The sequence below is a fragment of the Pseudophryne corroboree genome, chromosome 1 (assembly GCF_028390025.1).
Source record: "Pseudophryne corroboree isolate aPseCor3 chromosome 1, aPseCor3.hap2, whole genome shotgun sequence".
NCBI lineage: Eukaryota > Metazoa > Chordata > Amphibia > Anura > Myobatrachidae > Pseudophryne > Pseudophryne corroboree.
The window spans coordinates 41,401,738-41,418,943 of NC_086444.1; the positions used below are offsets into that span (position 1 = coordinate 41,401,738).

General features: G+C 45.3%; 1 protein-coding gene across 1 annotated transcript in view; it reads right to left on the minus strand.

Annotated features, from left to right (window-relative positions):
- Positions 1-628: 628 nt before the first annotated feature.
- Positions 629-17,206, minus strand: part of ARK2N (arkadia (RNF111) N-terminal like PKA signaling regulator 2N) — a 130,541-nt gene continuing 113,963 nt past the window's right edge. Inside the window, exon 5 of the mRNA XM_063958566.1 lies at positions 629-5,603. Within this exon, the coding sequence (XP_063814636.1) occupies positions 5,414-5,603 (190 nt within the window). The 3' untranslated portion in view covers positions 629-5,413. The remainder of the gene's footprint in view (positions 5,604-17,206) is intronic.

Below are 17,206 nucleotides of genomic sequence, written 5' to 3' on the forward strand. Positions count from 1 at the left end.
TTCCAGCAATCTGGGATGCTATTACATCTTGCCTATAGAATCCGACAGCAGATATGAACCACTTGGCCCATCTAGTCTGCCCTAAATACATGTGGACACACAACCTAGGGCAGAGGTTCTCAAATGTGGTCCTAAAGGCATCCCAACGCTCCAGGTTTTAGGTATATCCATGGCTCAGCAGATGGATAAATCAAATTGACTGAGGTGCTAATTAAGTCACCTGTGGTCAAGCATGGATAATCTTAAAACATGGACCATTAGGGTGCCTTGAGGACAGCATTTAAGAGTCTCTGTTCTAGGTTTAAGTTTATTTGGGAGCCAATTAACCTACCAGTATATTTTTGGATTGTGGGAGTAAATCGGAGTCCCCGAAGGAAACCCACGCAAGTACAGTGGGGAACATACAAACTACACACAGATAGGGTTGTTTTAGGAATTTAACCCATGACCTTAGCGCTGTGAGGCAGTAATGCTAACCATTACACCGTCCGTACTGCCCAAAGCAATGCCCATTCCCTACATTGGTTGACTGCACTTGCTAGGGATGACAGGCTTCAGCAATTATTTCTAGATCAGGACAGCAAATTTAGAATTAAAATAAAATAAATTGAAATAACAACAAAGAAGGTTCTTTAAATAATTCACTCTATTTTATTCGGTCTTAAAATAGTTGTAACTTTTATTCTACAGACTCGTTTCAAAAAACAGAAATTTTTTCGTCTCGCACCAAAAAATATATGTATTTATAATAACACTCTTATTTCTTCCCCTCCCTATCCCGATAACCAAATCTAGATGAGAATGGAAGTGATTAAAAAAAAAAAAAAAGAGAAGAAAAAGAAAATAAAACTGTATTTTGTACCCTGACCACTTCAGATTTGAGAGGTTACAAAGTGCAGTGAAATACTGAGATATGTAACTATCACGTATCGAAGTGGAAAAAGGAGACATCGAAAAACTAACCTGCAAGACAAAGTTAAAAAAACAAAACAGCATATATAAAGAGAAGACACCCAGTTTACAATGCAACTGGTGTTCTGATTTGTCATTGCAATAAGAGTCCGTGTTGACTACAGAAAAGGCAGGCAGGCAGCCAGTGAGAGCTGATGGTTATAAGAAGGCCGCCTTATTATACCACTAGGTAGCAGTGACGTCACTGGGGCTTAAGGCCTATTGATTTATTAGGAAGCAGAGACATCACTGAGGCGCCACATACCTCATGCCTCAATGATGTTGCTATTTCCTAACGAATGTACAGACTTCATTCTCAAGAATACTGGGCAGGGCCGCCATGGCGGTGCATCCACTGTGTGTAGGTTACCGTTACTATTTTATGTTTAAACAGTCAATAAGTGTATATAACCTTTAAGCCATACAATGGCTCTACAGAATATTTTTTATTTTGTTTTTAAAGAAAGTGAATAAATAAAATTAAAATGGGAAGGAAAAACATATTAAAGCTAGGCATCGTTACGTCTCCAAACACCCACAGACATCCAGTGATTGCTCGAGCTAATCTTGAACAACATAAAACCTGTTAAAAGAAATACAAAGTAGTGTCTTAAATAAAAATTAAAACAGCAACAGACTAAAATACATAATAATCTGAAATAATAAAACAGTGCACAAGTGGTAGGAAGCCTAGTTAGACACACTGTAAAATTGTCTTGTACTTGTGAGTTCATTGCATCTACAGGTCCTGGTCAGCCATCTTGTGCTCACGTATGTACAGGCGAGGCACCAGAGCCGAAAGCGGGTAGCATGACCATGTTTCGGCATTACACGGAAGTATGTGTTTTCAGTATTTGCGTAGCCAAAGAAACCAAACAAGGTGTACTTAAAATAACCAGCATACGGACATATTCTCTGTAGAATGGTTACGGTATTCCCTTCGATGCCGGTGAGAAGTAGACACAAAGAGGGAAGAGAAAGAAGCTTCTACGTGCATATAGGACAGTGGTGGAACTGGTCACACATCTTAGGTCATTGGATCTTCAGACCAGTGAAATGTTTGGACCTCCATGCAGTGAGAATGGTATTGCCCCTGTGTTCTGGAAGTATACTGCCTAAGCAGAACGGGATTCTGCGCACTGTATAAGTCTGGGAGAAGGGCAATGGCATTTAAAAAAAAAAAAAAAAACACAAAAAAACAGAAATTGATGACGGATTGTTAAGTGAACCTGCTACCTTCACACAAATTTACATGGGGATGGGGAGAGAAAGAGGAGAGATAGGGTAGGAGAGTAGAGATAGAGGGGAGAGATAAAGGAGGGGAGAGCGAGAGAGATGGGAGAGAGGAGAGATGGGGAGAGAGAGATAGGATAGATGGGGAAGGAGAGGATAGATGGGGAGAGGGAAAGAGAAAAGAGGGAGAAATAGGGGGAGAGGAGAGATGGGGGGAGAGAGAGGAGAGATGGGGGGAGATGGGGGAGAGGAGAGATGGGGGAGAGGAGAGATGGGGGAGAGGAGAGATGGGGGGAGATGGGGGAGAGGAGAGATGGGAGAGAGGAGAGATGGGGGAGAGGAGAGATGGGGGAGAGGAGAGATGGGGGAGAGGAGAGATGGGGGGAGATGGGGGAGAGGAGAGATGGGGGAGAGGAGAGATGGGGGGAGATGGGGGAGAGGAGAGATGGGGGAGAGGAGAGATGGGGGAGAGGAGAGATGGGGGAGAGAGAGGAGAGATGGGGGGAGATGGGGGAGAGAGAGGAGAGATGGGGGGAGATGGGGGAGAGGAGAGATGGGGGGAGATGGGGGAGAGGAGAGATGGGGGAGAGGAGAGATGGGGGGAGAGGAGAGATGGGGGAGAGAGAGGAGAGATGGGGGAGAGAGAGGAGAGAGGAGAGATGGGGGGAGAGAGAGGAGAGATGGGGGAGAGAGAGGAGAGAGGAGAGATGGGGGGAGAGAGAGGAGAGATGGGGGGAGAGAGAGGAGAGATGGGGGGAGAGAGAGGAGAGATGGGGGGAGAGAGAGGAGAGATGGGGGAGAGAGAGGAGAGAGGAAAGATGGGGGAGAGGAGAGATGGGGGGAACAGAGAAGAGATGGATGGGGGAAGAGAAAGGAGAGATGGATGGGGGAAGAGAAAGGAGAGATGGATGGAGGAAGAAAGAGGAGAGGATGGAGGAAGAAAGAGGAGAGGATGGATGGGGGAGAGAGAGGATGGATGGGGGAGAGAGAGGAGAGATGGGGGAAAGAGGAGAGATGGGGGAAAGAGGAGAGATGGGGGAAAGAGGAGAGATGGGGGAAAGAGGAGAGATGGGGGAAAGAGAGGAGAGATGGGGGAAAGAGAGGAGAGATGGGGGAAAGAGAGGAGAGATGGGGGAAGGAGAGGATAGATGGGGAGAGGGAGAAATGGGGGGAGAGAGGAGAGATGGGGGGAGAGAGGATAGATGGGGGGAGAGAGGATAGATGGGGGGAGAGAGGAGAGATGGGGGGAGGAGAGGAGAGATGGGGGGAGGAGAGGAGAGATGGGTGGAGAGAGAGGAGAGATGGGGGGAGAGAGATAGAGAGAAGAAATGGGGGTTAGGGGTAGCCAATCCTGGGTAATTTTTTCAATCCCGGATATCGGGATTGAAAAATGGTCAATCCCGGGATTCCCAGTATAGGCTTGTTTTCTGTGTGACCGCCGCCCCACACACATAACTCCCCATACCACACGGACGGGAGGGTTGGTCACTTCCTCCGGGTGCGGTGGGTGACGGGCAGCTGCCTGCGCAAACTTCCTCCGGGTTAGTCAACGTCCGTGCGGCAAGTGACAGGCGGCTGGCTGCGCAGCGTGACCTCTGACTTCCCGTCACGCTGGGCCGGTGGAGCCGGCAGCGTCTGAGCCTCCTGAGGACGCTCAACGCTGCCCGACACTGAAAATACAAGGAGCTTTCTAATCCTGAAATCCCCGGGATTAGAAGCTCCAATCCCGGGACTGAATCCCAGCCAATTTTATGCCTAAATCCCGAGATCCCAATCCTGGGATTGGCCGCCCTGGACATAGGAGAGATATGGGGGGGGAGAGAGGAGACAGAGCCACACGGAGCCTATCAGCAGATTCTTTCCTCATACATGTAAGGGGCCCTCTCATATTCCTTCTGTACGCTACATACATGGGGCTGATAGGCAGAACCTATCCTCTTGTTATTTGTTATTTACATGTTATTTAGACATACCCTACACAAGTGGAGCGGACAGGCGGACCTTGTCCTCATACATGTAAGGGAGGGTACATCACATACTAGTCACACACAGATCATACATGTGCGTGCTAGGAGTCAGCATTACAGTACATGTGTGTGTGGGGCAAGCTGCTGCCTTCCATACACTGCTCCCCCTCTATAACATCACATCATACACACAGTGGCATACGAATCACTACATACGGCTGTAAGAAGGGAGGGTGGCGCTGTAAGGAGGTGGTGGAACGCCAGCGCAGTTCCGGGTTGATGCCTAGGTGACAGGTTCACTTTAACAAAGGAGTAACAGGGATAAGAACAAAAGCTTCTGATCTCCGCACACAGTGCCCGCGTCTGTCGTAGGAAGCGAAGGAACGAAAGCAATGACCCCCGTGTGATAAAGAATGGAGCCCGGCGAGCCCACTAGAGAACAGTCTTTGTTCTGTAAAACGTATCTGCCTCTTCCACAGAAAGAGACCTTTGTGTAACAGTGAGGACAACTGGACGCAGACCACCGCTCCTGGCTCCGGTGGCTGCGCTTGCGGCGGGCGTAACACAACACACAAGGGGGATAGCTATGTGCCTGTGATCTCCAGGTATAGGTTCTACACGACACTCGGGTGACCACACAAACTCCACGATGAAAGTGTATCGCACACACAAGATAAGAGGCAGCCGTTCTATTGGTTGACTGCCCACTATATCGGCCTATCAACTCATGAGGAACTACTGACACCTCTGAGGCACGAGGAGCTCAATATCGGCCTCGCCCGCCAATTGGATGCCTCTGCTGTGTGTACGAGAGTGTCCCATGGGTACACTTTAAATAATCCCTGAACTAAAATTCCTGAAGCAACCAACCAACTTGCGGCTGCTCCGATGGATGTATCCTTACTCGTTTTAATCGCTTAACAATACAGTATAAATAATTATGCATATATTATTTTTTCTTCTTTTAAACAATGCATTTAAATTAATTTGCATTTAAAAAAACAGGCTGGGGGGACGACTGAATGTGGAAAGTGCGGCATGTTGTGATCATTCTGGAGCAGGTGAATCAGTGGGGAGTAAGGGCAGAAAGCTGCACGTATTTGGCTGGCCGCTTGGAAAATGATCAAATAGACGTTACCATTATCCCTGGTAACCAATGGATCGTTCCAAAAGACGCGTTCCTGGAAAAGACCGTCTGATACGTTACTAGGAACAGGTGTGCAGCGGGAAGATGGCGGGAAAGAAACGGGCAGGAGTCAACGTTACAGTAGATATTTGCGTCTTGAATCATCATCCAGAGTTAGGTCAACTACTTCTGGGGGGGAAGTCCAGTTCTGCTGGGGGTTCATGCTTGTCCATGATGGCGTTTCGTGCGAGCTGTGATATTGGGAGCCGGCCGCATGCTTCCAGGAAGACACACTCTGTATAACACCACCCCGCGGGTGGACGAACCTGCAGGAGGACAAGAGAGGAGATCTGGTTTGGAGGAGCAAATGTCTGGGGAGGTCAGTTAAGCTGATAACTACTCCCATAGAGAAATGCTGCTCTTTGTATTTGGATGGCTGTCATGTAATATGAACTACAATACATTACTATGAATTACAGTGGTAGGAAAGCTGCCCTGAAACTCTACAGATCTCTCACATTCATACCCTCATGTAAAGGTGGATAGGACAGCTGATCGCTGGAGAACGGGATAGAAAATCAGATATGCCTCCTGAAACAGTGGGTTGGTGTATCACTAACATTATGCCTCAGTAATAGGTGCTACGTGGATCGCGCACACACCTGTGCCCCAGCAATAGTGTCTCTGTATTATATACTGTACATATCTGTGCCCCAGCAATAGTGTCTCTGTATTACACACACCTGTGCCCCAGCAATAGTGTCTCTGTATTACACACACCTGTGCCCCAGCAATAGTCTCTCTGTATTACACACATATCTGTGCCCCAGCAATAGTGTCTCTGTATTACACACATATCTGTGCCCCAGCAATAGTGTCTCTGTATTACACACATATCTGTGCCCCAGCAATAGTGTCTCTGTATTACACACATATCTGTGCCCCAGCAATAGTGTCTCTGTATTACACACATATCTGTGCCCCAGCAATAGTGTCTCTGTATTACACACATACCTGTGCCCCAGCAATAGTGTCTCTATATTACACACATATCTGTGCCCCAGCAATAGTGTCTCTGTATTATATACTGTACATATCTGTGCCCCAGCAATAGTGTCTCTGTATTATACACTGTACATATCTGTGCCCCAGCAATAGTGTCTCTGTATTACACACATATCTGTACCCCAGCAATAGTGTCTCTGTATTACACACCTGTGCCCCAGCAATAGTGTCTCTGTATTACACACATCTGTGCCCCAGCAATAGTGTCTCTGTATTATATACTGTACATATCTGTGCCCCAGCAATAGTGTCTCTGTATTATACACTGTACATATCTGTACCCCAGCAATAGTGTCTCTGTATTATATACTGTACATATCTGTGCCCCAGCAATAGTGTCTCTGTATTACACACATATCTGTGCCCCAGCAATAGTGTCTCTGTATTATATACTGTACATATCTGTGCCCCAGCAATAGTGTCTCTGTATTATACACTGTACATATCTGTGCCCCAGCAATAGTGTCTCTGTATTACACACAGATCTGTGCCCCAGCAATAGTGTCTCTGTATTACACACAGATCTGTGCCCCAGCAATAGTGTCTCTGTATTATATACTGTACATATCTGTGCCCCAGCAATAGTGTCTCTGTATTACACACATATCTGTACCCCAGCAATAGTGTCTCTGTATTACATACTGTACATATCTGTGCCCCAGCAATAGTGTCTCTGTATTATACACTGTACATATCTGTGCCCCAGCAATAGTGTCTCTGTATTACACACATATCTGTACCCCAGCAATAGTGTCTCTGTATTACACACATATCTGTGCCCCAGCAATAGTGTCTCTGTATTACACACATATCTGTGCCCCAGCAATAGTGTCTCTGTATTACACACATATCTGTGCCCCAGCAATAGTGTCTCTGTATTACACACATATCTGTGCCCCAGCAATAGTGTCTCTGTATTACACACATATCTGTGCCCCAGCAATAGTGTCTCTGTATTACACACATATCTGTGCCCCAGCAATAGTGTCTCTGTATTATATACTGTACATATCTGTGCCCCAGCAATAGTGTGTCTGTATTACACACATATCTGTGCCCCAGCAATAGTGTCTCTGTATTACACACATATCTGTACCCCAGCAATAGTGTCTCTGTATTATACACTGTACATATCTGTGCCCCAGCAATAGTGTCTCTGTATTACACACATATCTGTACCCCAGCAATAGTGTCTCTGTATTATATACTGTACATATCTGTACCCCAGCAATAGTGTCTCTGTATTACACACAGATCTGTGCCCCAGCAATAGTGTCTCTGTATTATATACTGTACATATCTGTGCCCCAGCAATAGTGTCTCTGTATTATACACTGTACATATCTGTGCCCCAGCAATAGTGTCTCTGTATTACACACAGATCTGTGCCCCAGCAATAGTGTCTCTGTATTATATACTGTACATATCTGTGCCCCAGCAATAGTGTCTCTGTATTACACACAGATCTGTGCCCCAGCAATAGTGTCTCTGTATTATATACTGTACATATCTGTGCCCCAGCAATAGTGTCTCTGTATTACACACATATCTGTACCCCAGCAATAGTGTCTCTGTATTACACACATATCTGTACCCCAGCAATAGTGTCTCTGTATTACACACATCGGTGCCCCAGCAATAGTGTCTCTGTATTATACACACATCTGTACCCCAGCAATAGTGTCTCTGTATTATATACTGTACATATCTGTGCCCCAGCAATAGTGTCTCTGTATTACACACATCTGTGCCCCAGCAATAGTGTCTCTGTATTATATACTGTACATATCTGTGCCCCAGCAATAGTGTCTCTGTATTACACACATCTGTGCCCCAGCAATAGTGTCTCTGTATTACACACATCTGTGCCCCAGCAATAGTGTCTCTGTATTATATACTGTACATATCTGTGCCCCAGCAATAGTGTCTCTGTATTACACACATCTGTGCCCCAGCAATAGTGTCTCTGTATTATATACTGTACATATCTGTGCCCCAGCAATAGTGTCTCTGTATTACACACAGATCTGTGCCCCAGCAATAGTGTCTCTGTATTACACACACCTGTGTCCCCGCAATAGTGTCTCTGTATTACACACATATCTGTACCCCAGCAATAGTGTCTCTGTATTACACACAGATCTGTGCCCCAGCAATAGTGTCTCTGTATTACACACATCTGTACCCCAGCAATAGTGTCTCTGTATTACACACATCTGTACCCCAGCAATAGTGTCTCTGTATTATATACTGTACATATCTGTGCCCCAGCAATAGTGTCTCTGTATTACACACATATCTGTGCCCCAGCAATAGTGTCTCTGTATTACACACATCTGTGCCCCAGCAATAGTGTCTCTGTATTACACACATCTGTACCCCAGCAATAGTGTCTCTGTATTATATACTGTACATATCTGTGCCCCAGCAATAGTGTCTCTGTATTACACACATATCTGTGCCCCAGCAATAGTGTCTCTGTATTACACACATCTGTACCCCAGCAATAGTGTCTCTGTATTACACACATATCTGTACCCCAGCAATAGTGTCTCTGTATTACACACATATCTGTGCCCCAGCAATAGTGTCTCTGTATTATACACTGTACATATCTGTGCCCCAGCAATAGTGTCTCTGTATTACACACATATCTGTGCCCCAGCAATAGTGTCTCTGTATTACACACATATCTGTGCCCCAGCAATAGTCTCTCTGTATTACACACATATCTGTGCCCCAGCAATAGTGTCTCTGTATTACACACATATCTGTACCCCAGCAATAGTGTCTCTGTATTACACACATCTGTGCCCCAGCAATAGTGTCTCTGTATTATATACTGTACATATCTGTGCCCCAGCAATAGTGTCTCTGTATTACACACATATCTGTGCCCCAGCAATAGTGTCTCTGTATTATATACTGTACATATCTGTGCCCCAGCAATAGTGTCTCTGTATTACACACATATCTGTGCCCCAGCAATAGTGTCTCTGTATTATATACTGTACATATCTGTGCCCCAGCAATAGTGTCTCTGTATTACACACATATCTGTGCCCCAGCAATAGTGTCTCTGTATTATATACTGTACATATCTGTGCCCCAGCAATAGTGTCTCTGTATTACACACATATCTATGCCCCAGCAATAGTGTCTCTATATTACACACATCTGTGCCCCAGCAATAGTGTCTCTGTATTATATACTGTACATATCTGTGCCCCAGCAATAGTGTCTCTGTATTACACACATATCTGTGCCCAAGCAATAGTGTCTCTGTATTACACACATATCTGTGCCCCAGCAATAGTGTCTCTGTATTACACACATATCTGTGCCCCAGCAATAGTGTCTCTGTATTACACACATATCTGTGCCCCAGCAATAGTGTCTCTGTATTATATACTGTACATATCTGTGCAGAGCCGGCCATAGGCATAGGCAAACTAGGCAATTGCCTAGGGCATTTGATATGCCAAGGGGCATCAGCAGCTTCTGCTGATTAAAATGATATGCGGCATGCCTATATTCTGTGTGTAGCATTTCATATGCAGATACAGCCACAGTCTCACACAGAATATAGGCATGCTACATATTATTTTAATCAGCAGAAGCTGCTTGTGCATCCTAGCCTCATAGCAATGCAAATTAGATGCATTTTCATTAAAAAAAGGTGCCCAACATTAGCATTGAGGCAAGATTTATGAGGACACATCTGTATCCAAGCAGAGGCAGAGGTCACAGTGTTAGTGACAGTGTTGTGTGCATATGAGTGGGTTGGTTGTGCAGTAGTGTTCAGAATATGTGTAAGCATTATGTGTGTCATGTAAAAATGCATTAATAATGTGCAACATATGTGTAAAGGGGCACTATGTGTCATTATGTGTATAAGGGCATTAATAATGTGTGGCCTATGTGTAACAGGGTACTACTGTATGTGTGTCATTATGTGTATAGGGGCACTAATAATGTGCAGCAAATGTGTAGGGGGCACTATGTGTGTCATTATGTGTATAATGGGATTACTAATGTGCGGCATATGTGTAAGGGACATTATGTGTAAAAGGGCATTAATAAAGGTTGTCATAATGTGTAAGGCACATTATGTTTATAAGGACATTAATAATGTGTCTCACATGTGTAAGGGGCTTTACTGTGTGGAATTATGTGTATAAGGTGCTCTACTATGTGGTGTTACGTATAGAAAGGGCACTACTGTGTCGTCTAATGTGAATCAAGAGCAATAGGGTGTGGTGTAATGTGAATAAGGAGAAATTCCAGTGTGATGTAATGTGAATAAGGGGCTCTACTGTGAGGAGTAACGTTTATAAGGTAAAGTGATACTACTGTGGGATGTAATATGAATTATGGACACTATCGCATGATCAAATGTGAATAAAGTTGCAGTACTGTGTGGTGTAATTTGAATTGGGGTTACAATTGTGTGGCCATGCCCCTTGCCAGCAAAAACACACCCCTTTATGGGCTGTGGGCCAAATGTGCAAACTGTTCCTATTTAAAATATAGGGGGTACAAACACCAAAATAAGTACTGCTATGGGTGAGGGGTGATGATACTGGGAAAGTGGTGCAAGGTCAGAGGCGGAACCAACGGTGGTGCTAGGGGGCACCAGCCAAAATCTTGCCTAGGGCATCATATTGGTTAGGGCCGGCTCTGTATCTGTGCCCCAGCAATAGTGTCTCTGTATTACACACATATCTGTGCCCCAGCAATAGTGTCTCTGTATTATACACTGTACATATCTGTGCCACAGCAATAGTGTCTCTGTATTACACACATATCTGTACCCCAGCAATAGTGTCTCTGTATTACACACACATCTGTGCCCCAGCAATAGTGTCTCTGTATTATATACTGTACATATCTGTGCCCCAGCAATAGGGTCTCTGTATTACACACATATCTGTACCCCAGCAATAGTGTCTCTGTATTATACACATATCTGTGCCCCAGCAATAGTGTCTCTGTATTACACACATATCTGTGCCCCAGCAATAGTGTCTCTGTATTATATACTGTACATATCTGTGCCCCAGCAATAGTGTCTCTGTATTATACACATATCTGTGCCCCAGCAATAGTGTCTCTGTATTACACACATATCTGTGCCCCAGCAATAGTGTCTCTGTATTACACACATATCTGTACCCCAGCAATAGTGTCTCTGTATTATACACTGTACATATCTGTGCCCCAGAAATAGTGTCTCTGTATTACACACATATCTGTGCCCCAGCAATAGTGTCTCTGTATTACACACATATCTGTGCCCCAGCAATAGTGTCTCTGTATTATATACTGTACATATCTGTGCCCCAGCAATAGTGTCTCTGTATTACACACATCTGTGCCCCAGCAATAGTGTCTCTGTATTACACACATATCTGTGCCCCAGCAATAGTGTCTCTGTATTACACACATATCTGTGCCCCAGCAATAGTGTCTCTGTATTATGTACTGTACATAACTGTGCCCCAGCAATAGTGTCTCTGTATTATATACTGTACATATTTGTGCCCCAGCAATAGTGTCTCTGTATTATATACTGTACATATTTGTGCCCCAGCAATAGTGTCTCTGTATTATATACTGTACATATCTGTGCCCCAGCAATAGTGTCTCTGTATTATATACTGTACATATCTGTGCCCCAGCAATAGTGTCTCTGTAATACACACACACCTGTGCCCCCGCAATATTGTCTCTGTATTACACACACCTGTGCCCCAGCAATAGTGTCTCTGTATTACACACACCTGTGCCCCCGCAATAGTGTCTCTGTATTACACACACCTGTGCCCCAGCAATAGTGTCTCTGTATTACACACACATCTGTGCCCTAGCAGAAGTGTCTCTGTATTACAGACACATCTGTACTCCAGCAAAAGTGTCTCTATATCACATACACACAGCTGTGCCCCAGTAATGGTGTCTCTGTATCATACACACCTGTGCCCCAGCAACAGTGTCTCTGTATACCCGTGACCCAGCAATAGTGTCTCTGTATTACACACACACCTGTGTCCCCGAAATAGTGTCTCTGTATTACACACACCTGTGCCCCAGCAATAGAGAACGGGATAGAAAATCAGATATGCCTCCTGAAACAGTGGGTTGGTGTATCACTAACATTATGCCTCAGTAATAGGTGCTACGTGGATCGCGCACACACCTGTGCCCCAGCAATAGTGTCTCTGTATTATATACTGTACATATCTGTGCCCCAGCAATAGTGTCTCTGTATTATATACTGTACATATCTGTGCCCCAGCAATAGTGTGTCTGTATTACACACATATCTGTGCCCCAGCAATAGTGTCTCTGTATTATATACTGTACATATCTGTGCCCCAGCAATAGTGTCTCTGTATTACACACACATCTGTGTCCCAGCAATAGTGTCTCTGTATTATATACTGTACATATCTGTGCCCCAGCAATAGTGTCTCTGTATTACACACATATCTGTGCCCCAGCAATAGTGTCTCTGTATTACACACATATCTGTACCCCAGCAATAGTGTCCCTGTATTACACACATATCTGTGCCCCAGCAATAGTGTCTCTGTATTATACACTGTACATATCTGTGCCCCAGCAATAGTGTCTCTGTATTACACACATATCTGTGCCCCAGCAATAGTGTCTCTGTATTACACACATATCTGTGCCCCAGCAATAGTCTCTCTGTATTACACACATATCTGTGCCCCAGCAATAGTGTCTCTGTATTACACACATATCTGTACCCCAGCAATAGTGTCTCTGTATTACACACATCTGTGCCCCAGCAATAGTGTCTCTGTATTATAACCTGTACATATCTGTGCCCCAGCAATAGTGTCTCTGTATTACACACATATCTGTGCCCCAGCAATAGTGTCTCTGTATTATATACTGTACATATCTGTGCCCCAGCAATAGTGTCTCTGTATTACACACATATCTGTGCCCCAGCAATAGTGTCTCTGTATTATATACTGTACATATCTGTGCCCCAGCAATAGTGTCTGTATTACACACATATCTATGCCCCAGCAATAGTGTCTCTATATTACACACATCTGTGCCCCAGCAATAGTGTCTCTGTATTATATACTGTACATATCTGTGCCCCAGCAATAGTGTCTCTGTATTACACACATATCTGTGCCCAAGCAATAGTGTCTCTGTATTACACACATATCTGTGCCCCAGCAATAGTGTCTCTGTATTACACACATATCTGTGCCCCAGCAATAGTGTCTCTGTATTACACACATATCTGTGCCCCAGCAATAGTGTCTCTGTATTATATACTGTACATATCTGTGCAGAGCCGGCCATAGGCATAGGCAAACTAGGCAATTGCCTAGGGCATTTGATATGCCAAGGGGCATCAGCAGCTTCTGCTGATTAAAATGATATGCGGCATGCCTATATTCTGTGTGTAGCATTTCATATGCAGATACAGCCACAGTCTCACACAGAATATAGGCATGCTACATATTATTTTAATCAGCAGAAGCTGCTTGTGCATCCTAGCCTCATAGCAATGCAAATTAGATGCATTTTCATTAAAAAAAGGTGCCCAACATTAGCATTGAGGCAAGATTTATGAGGACACATCTGTATCCAAGCAGAGGCAGAGGTCACAGTGTTAGTGACAGTGTTGTGTGCATATGAGTGGGTTGGTTGTGCAGTAGTGTTCAGAATATGTGTAAGCATTATGTGTGTCATGTAAAAATAAGAATTTACTTACCGATAATTCTATTTCTCGGAGTCCGTAGTGGATGCTGGGGTTCCTGAAAGGACCATGGGGAATAGCGGCTCCGCAGGAGACAGGGCACAAAAAGTAAAGCTTTAGGATCAGGTGGTGTGCACTGGCTCCTCCCCCTATGACCCTCCTCCAAGCCTCAGTTAGGTACTGTGCCCGGACGAGCGTACACAATAAGGAAGGATTTATGAATCCCGGGTAAGACTCATACCAGCCACACCAATCACACTGTACAACCTGTGATCTGAACCCAGTTAACAGTATGATAACAGCGGAGCCTCTGAAAAGATGGCTCACAACAATAATAACCCGATTTTTGTAACTATGTACAAGTAATGCAGATAATCCGCACTTGGGATGGGCGCCCAGCATCCACTACGGACTCCGAGAAATAGAATTATCGGTAAGTAAATTCTTATTTTCTCTATCGTCCTAGTGGATGCTGGGGTTCCTGAAAGGACCATGGGGATTATACCAAAGCTCCCAAACGGGCGGGAGAGTGCGGATGACTCTGCAGCACCGAATGAGAGAACTCCAGGTCCTCCTTAGCCAGGGTATCAAATTTGTAGGATTTTACAAACGTGTTTGCCCCTGACTAAATAGCCGCTCGGCAAAGTTGTAAAGCCGAGACCCCTCGGGCAGCCGCCCAAGATGAGCCCACCTTCCTTGTGGAATGGGCATTTACATATTTTGGCTGTGGCAGGCCTGCCACAGAATGTGCAAGCTGAATTGTATTACACATCCAACTAGCAAAAGTCTGCTTAAAAGCAAGAGCACCCAGTTTGTTGGGTGCATACAGGATAACAGCAAGTCAGTTTTCCTGACTCCAGCCGTCCTGGAACCTATATTTTCAGGGCCCTGACCACATCTAGCAACTTGGAGTCCTCCAAGTCCCTAGTAGGCGCAAGACACCACAATAAGCTGGTTCAGGTGAAACACTGACACCACCTTAGGGAGAGAACTGGGGACGAGTCCGCAGCTCTGCCCTGTCCGAATGGACAAACAGATATGGGCTTTTTTGAGAAAAAAACCACCAATTTGACACTCGCCTGGTCCAGGCCAGGTCCAAGAGCATGTTCACTTTTCATGTGAGATGCTTCAAATCTACAGATTTGACTGGTTTTAAACCAATGTGTTTTGAGGAATCCCAGAACTACGTTGAGATCCCACAGTGCCACTGGAGGCACAAAAGGGGGTTGTATATGCAATACTCCCTTGACAAACTTCTGGACTTCAGGAACTGAAGCCAATTCTTTCTGGAAGAAAAATCGACAGGGCCGAAATTTGAACCTTAATGGACCCCAATTTGAGGCCCATAGACACTCCTGTTTGCAAGAAATGCAGGAATCGACCGAGTTGAAATTTCTTCGTGGGGCCTTCCTGGCCTCACACCACGCAACATATTTTCGCCACATGTGGTGATAATGTTGTGCGGTCACCTCCTTTCTGGCTTTGACCAGGGTAGGAATGACCTCTTCCTGAATGCCTTTTCCCTTAGGATCCGGCGTTCCACCGCCATGCCGTCAAACGCAGCTGCGGTAAGTCTTGGAACAGACATGGTACTTGCTGAAACAAGTCCCTTCTTAGCGGCAGAGGCCATAAGTCCTCTGTGAGCATCTCTTGAAGTTCCGGGTACCAAGTCCTTCTTGGCCAATCCGGAGCCATGAGTATAGTTCTTACTCCTCTACGTCTTATAATTCTCAGTACCTTAGGTATGAAAAGCAGAGGATGGAACACATACACCGACTGGTACACCCACGGTGTTACCAGAACGTCCACAGCTATTGCCTGAGGGTCTCTTAACCTGGCGCAATACCTGTCCCGTTTTTTGTTCAGACGGGACGCCATCATGTCCACCTTTGGTAATTCCCAACGGTTTACAATTATGTGGAAAACTTCCCCATGAAGTTCCCACTCTGCCGGGTGGAGGTCGTGCCTACTGAGGAAGTCTGCTTCCCAGTTTCCATTCCCGGAATGAAACACTGCTGACAGTGCTATCACATGATTTTCCGCCCAGCGAAAAGTCCTTGCAGTTTTTGCCACTGCCCTCCTGCTTCTTGTGCCGCCCTGTCTATTTACGTGGGCGACTGCCGTGATGTTTTATCCCACTGGATCAATACCGGCTGACCTTGAAGCAGAGGTCTTGCTAAGCTTAGAGCATTATAAATTTACCCTTAGCTATATTTATGTGGAGAAAAATCTCCAGACTTGATCACACTCCCTGGAAATTTTTTCCTTGTGTGACTGCTCCCCAGCCTCTCGGGCTGGCCTCCGTGGTCACCAACATCCAAAACTGAATGCCGAATCTGCGGCCCTCTAGAAGATGAGCACTCTGTAACCACCACAGGAGAGACACCCTTGTCCTTGGATATAGGGTTATCCGCTGATGCATCTGAAGATGCGATCCGGACCATTTGTCCAGCAGATCCCACTGAAAAGTTCTTGCATGAAATCTGCCGACTGGAATTGCTTCGAAGGAAGTCACCATTTTTTTACCATGGCCCTTGTGCAATGATGCACTGATTTTAGGAGGTTCCTGACTAACTCGGATAACTCCCTGGCTTTCTCTTCCGGGAGAAACACCTTTTTCTGGACTGTGTCCAGAATCATCCCTAAGCACAGGAGACTTGTTGTCGGGATCAGCTGCGATTTTGGAATCTTTAGAATCCACCCCTGCTGTTGTAACAGTATCCGAGATAGTGCTACTCCGACCTCCAACTGTTCCCTGGACTTTGCCCTTATCAGGAGATCGTCCAAGTAAGGGATAATTAAGACGCCTTTTCTTCGAAGAAGAACCATCATTTCGGCCATTACCTTGGTAAAGACCCGGGGTGCCGTAGACAATCCAAACGGCAGCGTCTGAAACTGATAGTGACAGTTCTGTACCACGAACCTGAGGTACCCTTAGTGATAAGGGCAAATTTGGGACATGGAGGTAAGCATCCCTGATGTCTCGGGACACCAGATAGTCCCCTTCTTCCCGGTTCGTTATCACTGCTCTGAGTGACTCCATCTTGATTTGAACCTTTGTAAGTGTTCAAATTTTTTTAGATTTAGAATAGGTCTCACCTAGCCTTCTGG